Source organism: Amphiprion ocellaris, chromosome 13 (genome assembly GCF_022539595.1).
Source record: "Amphiprion ocellaris isolate individual 3 ecotype Okinawa chromosome 13, ASM2253959v1, whole genome shotgun sequence".
NCBI classification, from domain to species: domain Eukaryota; kingdom Metazoa; phylum Chordata; class Actinopteri; family Pomacentridae; genus Amphiprion; species Amphiprion ocellaris.
This window is the reverse complement of record NC_072778.1, coordinates 7,952,877-7,972,041: the sequence shown is the minus strand read 5'-3', so window position 1 is coordinate 7,972,041 and position 19,165 is coordinate 7,952,877. Positions and strand designations below refer to the sequence as shown.

Sequence of the window (19,165 nt, the reverse complement as noted above, 5' to 3'; positions counted from 1 at the left end):
CCGTTCAGTTGAACTGCCAACTCTTTTAAAAGGGTTGGCAGTTTTCGGTTGGTCAGCCTGGTGAGCGCTGCACCAATCGCAGGACTCCTAGTTGCAGTCACGCCTCTGCAGTCGTCGTCCAACCAGGGAGTGGGGATCACACAGCCCTATTTGCATAGCCACAACATATAGTTAAAACACACACACAGGGTGGGAGGCGCTGGCCGTAACAGACAAACAATCACACTGGCATTCACACCTAAGGACAATTTAGAGTTACCTCAGCATATTTTTGGACTGTAAGGGGAAGCCGGAGAACTCGGTGAAAAAACATGCATGCACAGGGAGAACATGCAAACTCCATGCAGAAAGATCCCAGGTTGGGATGTGAAGCAGGCAACAGTGCTCACCAAGTCACTGCACAGCCCCTTTGTACAATGTTTTTTTTTTTGTAATTGTTGCAGTTAATCATTAGATTTCTGGACCCAAAGGCAAAACATAGCATTTATTTTTTTGTTATTGTGAACAGACTTATTTGATAGGCGGTATATAGAGAAGAGGAGGCTGCAGCAGGTGAGCAGCTTGGTGTGGGAATCTTGACCTGTGTGATGACTGGTGGCTCTGAGTGTGCTCTGTGGCCTGGTGGGTGGATGACTGACTGTTTGCAGACTTAGGAGGTGGACGTGGCTTCTGGCACAGCGAGTTGCAGGCTGATTGGGAAAGCGGGCTGGCAAAGAGACTCTGTAGGAGACTGGAACCAGAGGCAGAAGGAAGTTAGACAAAGAGCAAAAACACAGAGGAGCATAAATTACAAGCAGCATTTGGCCAACAACGCTACAACAGAAGCAGGCAGGACAAGCTGGTGAGGAGTGAAGTGACAAGCTAAGAGAGGAACAGGTCGCCACGCCCAGCCACACACATGTAGAGAAGACAAATGAAACTAACAGGACACAAATTAGAGCGGGAGAAAACAGTAGAAACACAACAAATGGAGAAAGGAATAATGACACTATGGAAGTGATACATTATTCATGTACACTGCCCACACAAAACCAGCAGACAGCCTCTTCCATAATTAGTTTTGTTCCATATTTTGGCCGATCCTGACAACACTTCAGGAATTGAACAAGTTTGATTCTGTCTACACCCCATACACTTTAAAGATAGGAGTGTGAGGTGTCCGTACAGTCTAACTTTGGAAGATTTTTGTGTTGAATTTGGCAAAAAACACAAAGCTGCAACAGTACTAGTATTCATTTTCACAAAGGAACTGATGTACATTTCCAAACACTTAAAAATGGAAAGTGAGAAACAATGAAAGTAGTTACTCAAGACCCCTCTATGTGCAGATTCTGTGAAGTTCACCCACATCTCTCTAAAGCATTTTATTGTCTTTGAGCTCTTTTTTCTTGGTTGTCTGTTCCATCAACCTGTGGGAGAGAAAAGAGAAAATGTTTTCAGGTTAAAAGTACTGATAACACTTCTAATGTTTAAATAAAATGCCAGCCAACTGCATTGTTAACTCTGCCATACAGATCCAGACACATCAGTGCGCCTATTATATGAGTATAAAGGCAGGAAGTGTGAGTGTTGGGTGTTTATGCTGTTTTGCATCTATATGTTGTTGTGTGAAATGTGGACAAGCTGTGAAAACAAAATCTCCCTCAGGACAATAAAGGATTTTCTACCAGTAAGAAATTCATGAGGAGAAAATACAACAGTGTTGTGTTTTCAGCTTATTTCACAGCGTCAAGTGAGCAGAAAAATCCATTAATGCAGCTTTAATTTAGTAGATGAGCCAAAAACAAACATTCCTGTTTGGTTATTTTAAGCATTACCTCCTTCCCAATTTATTTCTCAGGAAATTGGCATGATGACACACATCAAAGTGTTTTATTCATACTGTTTCTTTGTTTTTAATTCAACATGTTTATCAAAATAAGCTAAAGTTTCACATTAAATGTAAATGATACAATTTCCCAGTTTGTGGATCTATGAGGTACACTGTGCATGGCTGAATTAGTCTCCTATGAGGACAAACATTTGCTGTTGGGTCACTTTTTTCTGACATTTTATGTACAAAGCAATCCATCAGTTATCTCCAGAAATGTAATTTTGTTGCACAAGGACGAGTTTTGAAGAGGTCTAATCAATTTCAGGTGTCATGGCACTAAGTAATCATCTGCCACAAACTGATTGCAGTCAGTGGGAACAGTTATCACGTTATCATCCAGTTGAAACAGCTTTAAAGAACTTGTTCAAGTCACATAATGCAGTTGTGTACTTGCCAAATAGTGAGTGCTGCCACAGGATTGTGACTGAAATGACTGATTTAATTATATTTTCAAGATTATAGCCCATAGGATAATTTCAGTGGCAATCATCTTTGTACTTGATATATAAAAGCCATCTGTAAGTCATGCTATTAACAGTCTAAACAAGGTTAGTCATACCCTAGCCTAAATATTGGAAAAATTACCTATAATCACCTGAAATTTCAGGCCTGGTTACATTGCAAAGATGATCTTTTTGAGACAAGACCAGATGGTTGTTGTGCCAAAAAGTGATTCTTACCTTGTTTCTACACATCTTCAGCTGCTTTTATTGGGATCAAACAATCTTAACATGCAAATACATTAAACTTTATGTCAGTGATGAGAGCATGCGTTTACTTTTGTGAAACTTGTAATTGAATGATTGATTGTGACGAATTCAATGTTTGCATTTACAATTACAAATGTCAATATTTTCTGGTTTCTTGACTCCTCTATGATAGTAAACAGAATATATTTGGGCTGTGGACAAAACATGAAATTTGAGTATGTAATTTTGAGAAAAACAGTAGGAGACATTTTTAACCATTTACTATAACTGTTTATCCAGTAACCATATCAACAGTTTAATCATCAGTGACAGTAATCGTTATGTGCAGCCCTAGATTATCGGCAATATTACAGTTCTGCTTCTCATGTATATACACTATGAGTTAATAGCCTTCATGTATGAAATCATGAAGTCATTTTGGTGCATTGATAACATGTCATCTACAATATAGGAGCTACAGTTACTTTTTGGCACATGAAAATTTGAATTACACAAGTTGAACTGCCCCTTTAAGGCAGTTTCGGCCGGTAAAAGGGACTAGATTAGTTAATGAAGAACAAAGAACAGGTGAAATAATGAAGATTGCAATCACATTTTTGGCAGACGATCATTTTTTAGCACCGTCTACTGCAAGGTTTGACTTGTGAGTTTGGTATGTCGGACGGTATTTGAACGCAGCATTAGCTCCAACCTGTTGCTCCAGCCTCCTCCTCCTCCCGCTGACGGTGTCCGGGTATTTGAGCTGAAGATCCGCGGCTCCGACCCTCACTTTCTGATTGACAGCCGGAGCACTAACATGGCTTCTCAACGGGTCATCGTCTACGGAGGAAGAGGCGCTCTGGGCTCCAAGTGTATCCAGCATTTCAAGTCCAACGGCTGGGTGAGCGACGGCGGCTAACGCTGCATGCTAACACCGAGCTAAGCAAAGCTGCTAGCTAACTGTTACTCTCTGTGTGTTTAATGAAACAGTGGGTCGCCAGCATCGACATGGCTGCTAACGAGGAGGCGAATGAAAACGTGATTGTGAAATTGAGCGAATCTTTCACCGAGCAGGCAGGACAGGTGAGCAGACAGCAGCAGGAATCACACATTTCTGCCTCAAAATAATATGAAACTTGGCAGCTAACGGGCTGCAAAGAGGATATGCCCGCCAGCAGCTAAAGTCAGAGCTTTAATATGAACAAAGTAGCCTCTTAAATGCCATTTTGCTTGTGTGTTTTTTAAAGTTTTGTCTTGTTTAGTGTTGACTTGCTGCAAAACGTTATTCTAATGTTGCGTTCAGGTTACACTAGAAAAGGGGAAAAGTTCAGATTGTTGCAAGAGAGCTCTAACAATCAAGCATTGATGGAATAGTGTTGTTGTTTTTATTAATGTGGGCTGTTTACCTGTTTATTTATTATCGGTTATCTTCAGTGGATGAGGTGGCATATTATCTTTCTTAGCTCCTGTCATTCAGACGCTCAAATGAGAGGTGTGTGTATGCTGTGTAGTTGTCAACGAATAAATTAAATTAATTTCAAACTTTTCAGTTTGATTACATTTTTAGAAGAAGCATAAAATGTCAAACTTCTCTGATTCCAGCTAATTTTCCGGTGTCTTTATTCCTCTAAGAGAATACCCTCAAAATCTTTAAGGTTGTGGACAAAACTAGACATTTCTCATTTTGAGCTTTTGGAGATGGCGGTTGACATTTTCTTACACTTTACTGAACAAACAACTAATCGAGTAATAAAGAAAATACATGTAGGCTGTCAACTTGTTTTAATGACAAATGTTTACATTATTTATTATCTTCAGTTTCTGAAGTAGCTTTTTTCCCCCCTTTGTTGCGCCGATCATTCAGAAGGTCAAAGGACAGATGTGTGTGCTGTACAAACTACAGCTGCAACAACTGATCAATTAATGGTCAGTTACTAAATGTATCGAGAACTTTACAGTTTGAGTAATTTTAGAAGGATAAAATGTGATTCCAGCTTGTTGAATTGGAATCTTTTCTGGTGTCTTTATTCCTCTAAGAGAGCAATCTGAATATATTTGGGTTGAGGGCAAAAGTAGACATTCTTCATCTTGAGCTTTTTGACACGCTGGTCAAAATTTTTCACCATTTTCTGACATTAATTGACCAATAAAGAAAATAATCAACCAATTAAATGACTAAAAAATGATTGACAGCATTAGTATAGTGTTGTTTTTTTATTATTATTTATGTGCAAAATGCTGGTTAGCTGCTTTTTTTCCCAATAAAGAATATTCACATTATATATTTAAAAATTTAGTCTAAGGACATATGTGTGTCCTGTACAAGCTAAGTAATTGATTGGTTCTCAACTATTATATAATCAACTACTGTGGCAAATGATTGTTCAAATTGAGTAATTTTTTTCAGAAAAAAAAATCAAATATCTGTGGTTCCAGCTCCCTAAATTTGAAAAGGTTTCTTCCCTCATCTGTAGCATCAATTGAATTTCTTTGGGCTGTGGACAAAACAAGACTTTTGAGGATGTTATCTTGGGCTTTGGGAAATGTTGATCTACATTTCATTTAATCGATTAATTGAGAAAATAATTGAAAAGGAAAGTAATTGTTATTTTCAGCTGTACGAGTCATAGAACCCCATGAGGAAAGTTTAAGATAATCGGCCGTGTAAATACACTTGACTTGACTCTCTTTATTTGATGCACAAAAAGTGATTCCAAGAACAGGTCATTTAAATATCCCTTAATATCTTAGATGTGTTCATTTAGCCATTTTATATGACTTAAATTAATTAAAGTCTGTAGCTTTGCTTGTGTGTGTGGTTTTTTTTTTTTTTTTGTCATCTCATTTTCCAATGTGCATGTTTTGAAAAGTAAACACTGCATTCATCACGACGGCTCATGTGAATGGTCTCTCCTTTTGTTTGTTGATATGAATGAACAATTTCCTGTTTCATGAAAAGGCGTTAACAGTTATCTCTCGCCGCTGTGTGCAGGTGACGGCAGATGTGGCCCAGTTGCTAGGGGAACACAAAGTGGACGCCATCTTGTGTGTGGCGGGCGGATGGGCTGGAGGAAACTGTAGTTCCAAAGGTCAGAGTTCAATATTTTGTATTTGTTTTGACATTAATCATCAGCCAGCTTCTCTGCAGCTGATCATGCTTAAATTTCAAGACATATAAATCTAATTTGAGTATTTTTATGCTGCATGAATTGCACATTTGGTTGAAAACATCTAAGCTGCGTTTAAAATGAAAGGTTTAAGCTTTCTGTTTAAACCCTGCAGTTCACTGGTCTTAAAATCAGTTTCTTTACTCTGCCAGTTAGTTTGCTGCATTTATCTCACACCTCACAGATAATTCTACCTGGCAGCAAAAGGAAACCAGCAGTTCTCTAGATAGTCAGCTGCTTAAATCCTGCCCTTTCATGAGCCATTTAAAGGAATATTTTAACCATTTAGGGGGAAAAAATGCTTGTTTGCTTTCTGGGGAGATAGATGAGAAGGCTTTTGCTGGCGAAAATCAAGCTTCCCAGAACAGCTGGTTAGCTTAGCATAAACAGGGGAGCACAACGAGCCTGGCTCAGATTACCATTTTAGATTTTCTGTGTTGGATCTGTACAAGGTGTAAAAACAACAATTCACGTGCCCAACTGTTTCTTGGCAGTAAACAATTGTCTGCAAGCCAGCTGAGACTCCAGGAAGTTTCTGGTCCGAGCCAAGAAATACTCCAGGACACAATCACTTTTTTACACCATGCTTTTAATTATGCTAATTTATGTGCTGCTGGAGAGATTTCGGTGTTTGAAAGAACAAGACTATTATTTTCCACTGTTTCTAGTCTGTCCTGTGCAGCCTTGTTTCATCTGTAATACAATCATGTTTCGGTAATAAATGTTAGGCTCCCGTCCTCTATAATCTCTTTCAGACTTGTACAAAAACACAGATTTGATGTGGAAACAGAGCGTGTGGACCTCCACCATCTCCAGCCACCTTGCTGCTCGCCACCTAAAACCAGGTGGACTGTTGACTTTGGCTGGAGCTAAAGCAGCCCAGTCAGGCACTGGAGGTGAGGCGTGCAGTTTTTTTGTTTTTTTTTTTTCTTTTGTGTGTGTGTGTGTGTGTGTGTGTGTGTGTTTACTGTTCTCATCATAATGACCTGATGGCCTGCTCTGCTCAGACGTCACGTCAGTGTTAAAGGCTTTAACCAGGGAATTGACGTACTGATCAGAGGCACAGGGGAGTCTCACCCAGCGCACAACAGTGTCGAGGAAAATGTGTCGATAAAATGGATCCAAGAAACAAAACAAGATGGAAAAAGAGAGAATAGCCAATGAGCTCTGTGCCAGCAGTGGTGCTCAGTGGTTAGAGAGCCTGTTTCACGAATCAAAAGTCTTTGGTTGGATTCCTGAAACGACCTGTTTGTCCATTAGGAGCCCTGCTGTGCTCCCTGTGTTGTTGAGCAATTGGCTCAGCTCTGACCTGCTCACTCGTTTGAGGACACCCTGAAGAAGAACATAATGAAACACCAAGCTTGCAAAGCATTACACCCTAATTAATCTTTCACCATCATTTGGTTTCATCACAACTAGACCTGGACAAGAATGCAATAGTAGTATGTACCAGCTATACACACTTTATTAATAGAACTCAGTTAAATATTGATAGTTCCCTTCAGCGTATTTGATGAAATCTGCAATGAAAGCATTTAGCAAAAACACGAAGTTGGGTTCTATTTACAAACCCCAACTGTCCTCCTTCCTCACCTCAAAAGGAACCAATGGTATTTCTTGATAATGGAGCTCCTTCACCTTTTATTGCTCGCCATGTGGTTTCCTGAGGTATGCTAGTCTGGTTTGGGCCAGTGGTTACCTTTTTGACACAGACCTGATGTAAAAACTCCAATGGCCCTATGTCCCCCACAGTCTTGTGTTTACATTAGGTGGCTAAGTGACAGTGGGCTGCTCTGAGGACTGAGAGACTTGGTGTTCAGGTGAACATGGAGGTCAGTGCAGGGTCCCAGTCCAGTGACACCCACTGCTGGCCAGCGATTCAAAAGCCTAATTTCAGGATAGTGTGGCGACTTTACACTGGTCGCCCTCTGTACGCTTCCAGGTTTTACTTGTTTTTTTTTCGTTTGTTTTTTTAAAATTTTATCAAGGTGAGATCATTCCCTTCTCCTTTATTATTAAAGTTGCTAAATTGTGGGTGAGGTGGTTAAATTGAAAATAAACAATTTTTTGCTTGTCTTTTTAAAAATGGGTCATTAAAGTTAGCTGTAATTATGAATACCAAATGAATAGTAACAGTTTACTGTCATACATTTTTCAGCTGTGTTGCTGAGCCCTATTGACATGCAGTATTCATTTTGACAAAATCCACTAAATATATATACAGTCACAGTTCACATCAGTTGAAAGAAACCTAATCTTAGTTTGTTTTTTTCATTCCATCTATCAAAGTCTGTTGGTACAAGGTAGACACAGTTAATAATTTGTCATTTATAGACCAAAAATGCCAACCATTTCCTGTCCCCAGCTTCTGAAAAGAGACCTTTTTTTTCCAACTTATTTTTTTGTAAATTAAATATCTTTTGAATATACTCAGACTGACAAATGAAGACTATTTTCACTGAACAGTTTAAATGTTATAATCCTTTAATTCATTAGTTGCTGCTTTCTTATCATGTGACACCAGTCACCAGCTTATGTGCCTCTGTGTCATCCAGAAAGGCTTTGGAGCTCAGCCATGTGACGTACAAACCCTCCGCTACAAGCTAGCCATGTGATGGGATGAGATCCAACTCTACAGCAGCATAGCCCTGGGTCAGCAGTCCACACAGATCCGACGAGCTCATTGGCTGCTGGCTTAGGAAGAGAATGAGTCAGCAGTCATGGCCCTTCATACATTAACCACGTGGATGGAGTGCGTTAACACCACTTACACATACTGAGGCCCTTTGTCTATACTGTTCTCTTCAGTCTGACTCTTTACGTAGAACTCTGTATTTTAATTGTGAAGCAAATAAGTGTTTTTTTTTTTTTTTTAAATCTATTTCTTGAAGCTCTAATTAAATATGAAGCAGTATCAGGTGCCAAATGTTAAGAAATACAACAAACAACCATGAGAGGTACTTGTGCTCATCCTTTTTTTTCCCGAGTGCTTTGATCAAACAAAGTGAGTGGAAAGTTAATGAGCATCAGCAGGATCCAGATCAACAGTGCAGAGGAACGCAAATTAGGATGACTAATTGAATTGACTTTTACTTTGTTGTTGTTAATCAAAGTTTTATGAATGAATAGGCTGTTAAATGGTGGAAACCACCAGCAGGTGTGTGAGATAACCGACCAAAATGAGAAGTATCACATCGGGTTGTAAAGTAGTAAAAATGGAGGATCATTTTGGGATTGATCAAATGTTCAGGTTAGTTAACAAAGGCTTGTTTCTACTGCGATTTATTCTGTCTAGGGGAGAAGTAAACCAATTTTATTGGAAATAGAAAAATAAATGTAAAAAATTAAATTAAAAGCCAGAAAATGAATAAAGGGATTACAAAGTCATGCGAATGCCCTTTTTGAGGATATGACCCCAGATTTGGGATTTAAAATAGAACTTAAACCCCAGAAGGTGCCAGGGCATCGGAGTTCTCTCGGCTTAGCCATGTGGGGTTTTGATCATTTGTGATTATCTTCCAAGATATGCAACTCTATTCAAGCAACTTGTGTGTTAAATTACATGTAGAAGCCCAGTTCATTCTTTAACACTCACACAGTGAGGATTGTCCTGTGGGAAGTCAGTAGAGCAGGTGCTTAAACATAACAGAAAACCACAGGTCAGTACATAGTAAATGGAGTATCAACCTGAGACTCTGAAGTTTAATTTGAAACACCTTGGATGAGTCGGATTCTTGTTTAGGCTCCCTGAATGCTTCTCCTGGTTCAATGTCCCATTACAGCTCCTTTACTTGGGCAAGTTGTACCAGCTGTGAAGCTTAACTGTGGTTGAAATTTATGCAACACAAGTAAAAACATGTTACACTATAATAAACATGTTCCTTGGTTTAAAGGCTACATAACTGATAAACTCATAAAACTAACGTTAGAGATCGAAGAGGTGTGAGAGGAAATTATCAGTGCATCTGGCACTACACTGGATTGAATATCTGATGTAATCTGTGCACATTTGAACTAAATATACCTCAAATGAAAAAAACTGCCAATATTATTCGATTAATACAGATAAAGAATTAGAATTAAGTGTAGCGTTCTGTCTAAATGGGATGAATAAAAATTAACTCTAAACAGAAAATATTTTCATGTCCACATATAAAAATGATGATGACATTTCCAGGATTTATGGATTGCTTTGTACTTGTGGCTTCCCATTTAAACAGTTATTGGCTTTGAAATGATTGTGGTTTAGCAGCAGATTCTCATGTGACTACAGCCTTACTGGCAAAGACATCCTTTGTGTTGTAATATTGCAGCCTAGTTTAGTAAAACACTGAATGAATGAATCCTGGTTATTGATATGTTTTACAAATAATTCCCCCCTTTGTACTTCAGGCATTGCTCCTAAAACACCTTACAGTGACAGCAGACTGTGTTTCAGGGGCTAATTGGATAATTCGATTAACTGTTGATGGACACATGTTGGCTCTAGCGAGACAGGAACATGTGAATGTCAGGTACAGGATTTCTAAACATGCAGACTGATCTGGTAGTTTTACAGCAAATCAATGCATTAACACAGCTGCATGTCTGGTACCCCCTAGCTCGTGTTTCCCTTTGAATTATTACTGATTTTCCTCTTGGAGAAAAACAAGGACTTAAAAGAGAAGTCATGTCACCACCCCTTGTTCCTATTGGTCAGGGCTTTGTAAGCCTGACATAAGATGGTTAAGAGGGGGGGCGTTGAGTGGAGTTACAGCATTCTTTGGAAAGTCTGTTTAGTTGTTTGAGGGGAGAAATACTTACTGTTTCCAAGTTATCCAAGGCCAAGTTCAGGTACAAATTCAGTGTAAAAAATGCCAGAGTGGCTTTTTGCATCCTGGCTGTGTAAAGCTTTATTCTGAGTAAACATACCAGAATTTTAGGAAGTGGGCAGCATTTTACATTGCTGGCGACTTAAAAAGTGTCAACATACAGAGTCACAAATGCCTGCCCACTTGACCTCTCTCGACTAAATCAGTGTCGTCGGCTCCCAGACTGCTGTGTGTGATGCATTTGAGATGGTCTGTGTTGCCTCTGCAAACTGAGTTTTCTCCAGGAAGCTAAAGTCATTTTCTGTCTGTAATCTCCAGGCATGGTCGGCTATGGCATGGCAAAAGCTGCCGTCCACCAGCTGTGTCAGAGTCTTGCAGCAAAAAACAGTGGGATGCCGTCAGGAGCTGCTGCTGTTGCCATACTGCCGTGAGTACTGGAATACAATATTATGGACACTCTTGGTCAAAATGCACATCTAGATCTCCAGCACCAACTGATTTATAGTGCTCCTGTTGCTCTCACAGCCTTAAAGGAATAATACACTCAAAGTGTGTTCTTGTAGTTTGACTTTTGAGAGTTTATTGATATCCTTCTTGGTGGCAGCTGAGATCATTTTGAAGTCACACTAGTTCCAACTGGTGAGCTACACTCACCCACCTTTTACCACTAACCCATAAGTTCCAAACTCTCCTCACCAACAAATTGTTAATATGCCACTTCCAATTAAGCCTCATAGCTATGAGTAGGTGTTATGATGACAATGCACAGCAGTGTGACTGTTCAAAGCTGACAAGTCAATTATTGTAATAATGGGCAGGAGAACAAGTAAGAATTCCTTACACAGAAATAAGCACTTTGCTATGAACCTGTCTGATGTTGCCTTTTTCTTGAAAATTAGAAAAACTTAACAGAAAAGAAAAGTTCAAGGTAGTGATTTAATGTTGCATTTCCATGACATTGACTCAGATTAACCCTTTGATGCATAACCTGGGTCAAAAATGACCCAAATCCAATGGAAAATGGGTATCTCCTGATGTGGTCTACGCATCAAAGGGTTAAGACAGAACGTTCATAATCGAAGCAGCAGACTCGGGGATATCCTGACATTAATTTTGCAGTATTAATCAAGCTTCAAAAATATTGAATCCTTGCAGACTTCCTCTGCCTCCTCCTCTGAGCTCTGTTCTTCTAGTTTGCTTTGCAGATGTGTGGCTACGAAGTAAAGTCAAGATAATCTCGATGACATCAGGGTTACTTTTCACTTAACTTTTGATCAGCTTTCAAACCTGCTCTGGTGAAAATCAAATTTGTTACTTGGTTAGATGTCAATAAGGTGTTTTTTTTTTTTTTTTGTTTAGTTTTTTAAAAATGTATGACAAGAAACTGCACATTGCCAGCGACGGTTCTGGGATTTCATACATAACAATCCATTCAAGGAACCAGTCCTGTCTGCCTGCAGGGTGAGACTCTCCAATTAATATTCTAGTTCAGAGCCAGTTCCCTAATCAAACATGTATGCCTGAATTACTCTAATATTACAGTTTGCTATTGTGTAGTTTTACAGTTTTTGAGCAGAGTCATAGGTGAGCTGGTGTGTGTGAGCTGCAGTCAGTGTGGAACTTCATAGATCCATGCATTCTAGAGGAAGCAACAGTGTAGAGTTACATCTAAGCTGTTGTTAAGGCAGGAGGGGAATCGCTTCATGGAAACATTTCAGTAATTAAGCTTTGATTGAACACAGATCAGTTTGTAGGGATGAAATCAACAACCACAGGGGACATGAAGTGAAAGTTGTCACATCTTCTGCCTATAAAGGGTTTATTTTAAGCAACAAACCAACTGGAACAGCAATAGTGTGATATACTGTAACATGACTACAGTAAACTGCACACAGCATCAGCCTGGATGGCCCATCATGCTTTATAACAAAGAGATAAAAGTAATATTTTGCTTTTTCCCTTTTAGGGAGTGCTAGCTTAATGTTTGCAGATGTGTTTTTTTCCCTCTTCAAATGTATCATTCATTATTGGTGGAGAACAGAATCCACATCCAGCAGCATAATTAATTAAATATAACACCACAGCCCTATAGGGTCTCGGTTTGGGGTGGATTGGATTCAGTTTTGTACTGAGGGTTGAAAAAAATGTGGTGTGCATTTACTGTACCACAGTGCTGCTTTAAATACACTGACAATACACACAGCTGGTGAAAGAACTGAAGATAAAAGCTATTGTGCTGGAAAATTAGCTGTGCCACACAGTCTTTGTTGTGTTGGATGGATAAGTGCTATGTGAAGATAAGCTGCGAGAATAAAACATGAGTAAGGGTACCATTTCAACCAGTAGATGTCTGGTTGTGCACATGATCTGGTGTAGATGAATGATCACACGTTTCCCTTTGCGTCATTCTCCCCTATGTGGGCTTATTGAATTTAGAACCAGTTTTTGCCGTGTCATCGTGACGAGCTTAAAATGTATTTTCAGGGGTGTATCTCGGTCCTGCGCTCTGTTTGGCTGCATTTTCCTCCAACATGAGGCTGGGCTGTGTCTGCCTCTCCAGCACACTGTCACATCTGTTTAGCATTACCCCCATGACTTGCATTTCTGCTACAACCCCCAGCTTTCCTTGTGCTGCTGCGCCAACATACACCAACATTTGTTGAAATTCGCATCATAGAGCGTATTCCTGCAAAAGCCAGATAAATGGTTGAACATGGGTTTTTAAAGTCTTACACTGTGAGCCCCCCTCAGACAAAACTGAGGGAGCTGTGCCCACTTCAGCACTTCACAATGCAAATTTTCTCACTCAAGCACTAAGGGTTTTATAGTTACTTAACTGCCTCCATGAGCTGTGAGTCTTGAAAGCAGCCATACAGTTGTTGTTTTTTTTAAAGAACATTAGTAAATGTAGTTGTGTTGCTCTGTTACATCTCTCCAAATTTACATATTTCCTAAAGAATAAAGTGTCCTTGTAGCTGAATGTATGCACATAATTTACAAACAATGGTGATTCCTCCCCCCAGAAAATACTGCAGTACATTCAGCACAGGGATTAGGATGTTTTAATTTGCTTTCAGATTTACGCAAACCCTGTGTACAGTCTCTGTGATTGTATGTGTGGAGATACTGCAGTCTGCCAGCGCTGCTTCCTCTCTGCTGCTCAGATGCAGCAACTCACCCTGATTGTCATCTGGCTTCATTTGGCAGCGTTACCTTGGATACGCCGATGAACAGGAAGTTCATGCCTGACGCAGATTTCGGTTCCTGGACACCGCTGGAGTACATTGCAGAGTGAGTGACGCAGGGATTAAGGATTTATGTGATTTTATTTCTTATTTTAAGTGTGTAGAGAGCTGTAAACAAGAAATTACTATATTTTAGAATGAGTGTCCTCTTTTTTTTCATGTATTACAATATTGGTATGCTCTTCCCTCCAACACTGCTGCATCATTAATTTACAAATTTTAGTCTCATTTAGGATATCTGTTATAACCGCTCACTCTGAATCCCAGAAACAGATTTTGAAGACGTGTTATATTTTAAAAAATACCAAAATTACACCATTTATTAGAGCCAAAATCTATAAAAATGAGAATGATTGGATTTTTAGCCTTTTCTCAAAATAATCATGTGTGATGTGCAGTTCTGCTGGAAAAATTAACCATATCTAACCTTAATATCGTGATATTTCATCAAAATTATTTTCATTCCAAGGGCCTCAGTTTAAAAATGGCCAAAAATAAGCCATTTACACGAAACACATTCTGTTTTTTTTTTTGTTTGTTTGTTTTTTTTAAAAGCATCCTGTTAGGTGCAATTGAGAAGTCAACAGTGACTCAGCTATGACAGCCTGATGGCTAAAATTCAGAGACTATTTGGCTGAACTGCCAGCTACATGAACCGAGCATATAGAAAACAACAAGACAAATACAATTAAAAATGTAAGTGGTAAGATGTCATGATTGTGCTGTTTCCTTAGAGGTACAGGACTTTATATTGCAATGAAAAATGGGGCCAAAGTGAGGAGAAAATGTGACAGGAACAAAACCGCTTTGTTCACACAGTTAACCTGCTACATGTTGCTATATACTTTTTGATACCCTGATCTTTTGCTTGCAATCAAAGGTAGATATAAGGAAATGTACAGTAAATGGCTTAGGTCATGGGTTCGAAAGAGTTTGTGAGTTTCTTTCACATAAATCTTAATAGAAACCTGAGATAACTTTACATCTGTGTGAATTAGGTCCAATTAGTGTTCCAAAAGTACTTTTAGGCTCATATTCGACAGACTGAAGATACTTTCATCTGTTCCTATAAACAGTGGATTTCTCTTGGATCCTGTGAGTGTGAGGACATATTAGAATGCATCTTTCATATTCTGATATTGTTCAGCTGCTTCCACATGCCTTTAATCACAAACGGCTCCCCTCTGACACTCAGAACTTGTTTTTATGCGTCGGATTCACATTGTGTCCTATTAAAACAGCTGTGGGCAGATACTGAATCTCTCTCTGATTGTTCACTTTTTGGTCCAAGAAGCTCTTTGATTCTGAGGGAACGGCACCATAATCATCGCATTTACCTTTGATGTGTTAGATCACAGCAGCATTTCAGCTATCAAAGCTACTGGAAATACCTGAGTTACTATTTGCCAGTTATGCTCAAGAGTGGGCACAAAATAAAAAGTGCATTACCAATAGACATTCTAGTAGTCTTTCCAGGGATAATTGTTTCCTTGAAAATCATGCATTACATACATTTACTAGTCACATTTATTCATGTGAAGTAATAGTTTTCTTCTGAAATTGCATACGGATGTCATTTATAACAACAAAACAACAAAATGTATTGGTAGTTGGTGTTTCACCAGAAGATGGCAGAATGGATTCAGATTGTTCGTAGACTAGGTGTGTTTTTATTTGATTGTGTGTGCGTCATCAATTTGTTTATCTTGTTAAAACATATTTTGCAGCCTCGAACATGGCACTATAATACACAAAACTTTAATAAACAATGGCATAAATCTGTTTAATGCTAACCATCCCAGTGTAGTTGGTTTGACATGCTTAAAATTTCTAGTTTCAGTGAACATATTGATGAATCTTGGCAGCTAAAGTTTCTTAGAGTACTTTAGAAATGCTGAGTTTTCCGATTATTAGAATACATTTGACTACAGGCTTTAGAGATGAGTATGTGTCAATGTCTGTAGTGTTTCTCTCTCTAGGCCAGTGGAGATTAGATAAGATTTGATCCACTTTGATAATCCCTGAGGAAACAGCTGACGGCAGAAATAAAAATGGTCCGGGTGACCGGAAATGAAGGAAGGTAGCAGTTAGTTTGTCATTGTCTCTTATCTTTTATCTGCCTCTGTTCATTCATAAAACCTGGATGCTGTTGAAGAGCTTATTTACAGTACAAATTATTATTACTTTGGACAAAAATGTTCGGACGTATTCTTGAAACCCCTTCTTGTAAGATTCAGGCTTTAATCAGGGCAGTCTCACCCTGACCAATACTTTTCAGTAATGTCTGATATAACAATCCTGCCCCAAAGTTCAGTTTTTGTTTGAACTATTTGAGAGAGATCCACCTGTTTGGTCATTAGGTGGCTGCAGTTTGTGATGTTGTTAAACTGTACTGTTCTCTGCTAACAAGTACTTCTATTATATCCAAGTCATTTCTGTGAATAAGGTACAACACAAAAGTCAGTTGATTCTACATGTAACAAAAACTCACATTATAGCCGTCATGAATTACTGCAGAACTCTTGCCTTGCATTTGTTTATACTGAGTGTACTGCTTTTATAGAGGGCTTTGAGGGCTTCAGTGAAATCCCTAAACTGTTCCTAATTCTTAATTTTTCTGCAGGATGTTCTTCAACTGGGCCACCGGAACAAACCGGCCGGCCTCAGGAAGCCTGATGCAGCTGCTGACCTCCGGAGGTGAAACCCAGGCTGTGGCTGCTCAGTAGAGGACAGAGTGGAGCTGTGGAGCCGGCGATGGGGGTTGGTAGGGAGGGAGAGATAAAGATGGATGGGGGGGGAGAGGAGAAGACGGAGAGCCACAGAGAAAGAGGCTGAATCAGGGAGGAGGGTGTGGTGAAGAAGAGTAAGAGAGATGGGAGGAGTGATGAGGAGGGCTGGAAGGTGTAGAGGTGAAGAAGTGAGATGGTGACAGAGAGGAACTGAATAAAAGAGGGAGGTGGAGAGGAGACGCCCCATGGGTTAGCTTCGGAGGAGGAGGGAGGAGGGCGTTCTTTGCAAATGTAGCCTCACAGCGCCATCTAGCTGTACATCACTGCGACCGTCCCGCTGTAACACACAATCAGACTGTGGTAAATCTCCACTAATGATAATTCACTGTTGACCAATGGACCATCAAGACTTACTCAGAGTATTTCATTTCAAAGATCAGTGATGTGAAATTGTTTTAATTGAGAAACAGAGTACATACTGGTGTATTTGGGGATCATTTGGTGTGACTGATGTGAAAGCGGGAGCTTTAATGATGCATATTTGTGAAGCTTTCCAGTTTGTGATGCCAAATGATTATATTCTAGTGTTATTATGGCAGGAAAAATGCAGAAAATTAAAGAGCAGTGTCTTTTCCCACCTATGATTTGCTGTAGTTGACCATCCTTCCCCGCTAAACAGCTTCATAACGACATTACCTGTGAGTCCAATGTGACATGTGAGATCTGTAGACCTTTTAGTTTCTACTGTTAAATGTTCCCCTGGAGGTCCTCAGCCACTGCGGAAACTCAAAGTAGAAGAAAGCCGCTGTCTTCTCTCAAACGGACAATACGCTTTAAAGTGGAGTGGCCTTATTTTCTGTTTGTAGCTGTCAAGTCCAAGTGTCCTTGGTGTTCGTGGTATGAAAACTGCCCAGTTCCTGTTGTGAGTTTTCTAAGTTGTCTATTGTGTCAAAATTCACAATAAAATGAGTAAAAATAAAGGACTGAGCATTCCACATTGAGTCTTTAAACCACTGATGTAAACAGTCACACTTAAAGGTTCAGTTGGTTTCAATCTAAGGTAAATATTTGTTAAATTATGACTTTGTGCATCACACAATCCTGTATGAATCAGATTGTAACATAAAGGAACATCCTGGAAATTAAAAAATATAAACTGATCATAGTCTATATTTTGTAGTCAAGAAATGCCATGGATAGATGAATAGACACGCCAGTCAAAAGTTTGGGCACACCTCATTCAGTGGTTTTTGTTTAATTGTTTTATACATTGTAGATTAATACTGAAGACAAAACTATAAAAGAATACGTACGGAGTTGCAAACAAAAAACTGTTAATCTTCAGTATTAATCTACAATGTAGAAAATAATACAAATAAATAAAAATCATTGAATGAGAAAGTGTGTCCAAACCTTTGACTGGTAGTGTACATGTGTGTGTAAAGTGCTAAATGATTTCCCTGGCACAGATTGGGGCTTTAGATTTTAGTGTTTCTTACATGAATGGGATTTTTGTGAACTATTTTCAGTAACAGATTTGTAAGACATAGTTTTTTTTTGTTTGTTTGTTTGTTTCTTCAAGGTCAAGTTCTTCAAAAGCATAATTTCACCAACATTTTAATGAAGATGATGCTTAGATCTTTTTGTCCTTTGATTTCAAATAATTCAAGTTGAAAAAATTTAAGCTAATTAATTTGCTCACTTGTAGGCTCCTTATCTTCAAATAAATACGCCTGCTTGTCAAAATCGCAGTGTCATATAAGAAAACAAGCCTGTTTTTGATTGCCATGTGAACTCCAATCTTGCTTCCTTCGTGTCTGATCCGGCCTTTGTAGTCGGGACCCACACAAAACTTGATAATAGGCTCAATTCTCTGTGGGCTTTGGATTCGACATGGAATTTGTTGACGACAGACAAAAATATCACCGGAATAGCTCAGTATAGAGATGCCCACTAGATGGTGCTCTTTATTAAGCGTACCGCTGCTTCACTGACGCTCAGTGTTTTTCAGGTGAAGTCATATGAATCAAATGGATGAGTTAACACCCAGAGCTGAATATGCACTGCTGTGCATACACTGTATAAAAATAACTTACAGAAAGGCCCTTTAGCATTCACTCTCCTGTGCAGAGCTGATTGCTGAGCATCCAGGCCTTTCACCTTGGCAAATGCAAATCTCTGCAGCGGTGACATCTGGGTAGACATCAATTTAAAACTTGGATTATGACGAATTGATTATTTTACAGGCCCATTCCTCTTTCGCACAAAATATTGTTGTTGTTCAACCAGCCCATATATCCGCCCTCAGCGTGGACCAGAATGCACATAAATAGAATACGGGGCAGCTGTTGGGCCTTAGTCTTAAACTCTACTATTTCTCCTGGCTGGCCACAGTTCCAGGGGACTATATGGCTGTTGACAAGCACACAGCAATAAATCACCATGCTGAGGATTAATAGGAAAGAGCAAAGCGCCCCAGCTCACTGTAGCTGATATGTATTTATTCTAGGTGGCGTTGCAATTCATCTCACTGTGTGTACGCTGCGTGTGTTTGTTTGCACGTGTGTGTGTGTGTGTGTGTGTGAGGGCCCGAGGCGAATTCAACACGTCTATGCATACATTACCTCCCATGACGCCAGCACTATGGAGTG

The 19,165-nt window shown here is 39.4% G+C and overlaps 1 protein-coding gene and 1 long non-coding RNA gene across 2 annotated transcripts; one reads left to right on the top strand and one right to left on the bottom strand.

The window, feature by feature from the left end:
- Positions 1–250: 250 nt before the first annotated feature.
- LOC129350398 (uncharacterized) lies at positions 251–3,402 on the bottom strand. The gene is made up of 3 exons (XR_008603796.1): positions 3,275–3,402; positions 1,349–1,409; positions 251–730 (listed from the first exon to the last, which is right to left on the bottom strand). It is a non-coding gene; the product is annotated as an uncharacterized LOC129350398 (long non-coding RNA).
- qdpra (quinoid dihydropteridine reductase a) lies at positions 3,325–17,494 on the top strand. The gene is made up of 7 exons (XM_023268822.3): positions 3,325–3,463; positions 3,553–3,645; positions 5,555–5,651; positions 6,485–6,625; positions 10,859–10,967; positions 13,748–13,831; positions 16,409–17,494. The coding sequence occupies exons 1-7, from the start codon at positions 3,380–3,382 to the stop codon at positions 16,509–16,511; spliced, it is 711 nt and encodes a 236-aa protein (XP_023124590.1). The 5' UTR covers positions 3,325–3,379; the 3' UTR covers positions 16,512–17,494.
- The last annotated feature ends 1,671 nt before the right edge of the window (positions 17,495–19,165 follow it).

Bases quoted from the DNA above. Each gene is read 5' to 3' on its own strand.
- qdpra (XM_023268822.3), top strand. From the start codon at position 3,380: ATGGCTTCTCAACGGGTCATCGTCTACGGAGGAAGAGGCGCTCTGGGC. The intron at 5,652-6,484 runs GTCAGAGTTCAA...AATCTCTTTCAG, and splicing joins AGGAAACTGTAGTTCCAAAG to ACTTGTACAAAAACACAGAT. The intron at 6,626-10,858 runs GTGAGGCGTGCA...TGTAATCTCCAG, and splicing joins AGCCCAGTCAGGCACTGGAG to GCATGGTCGGCTATGGCATG.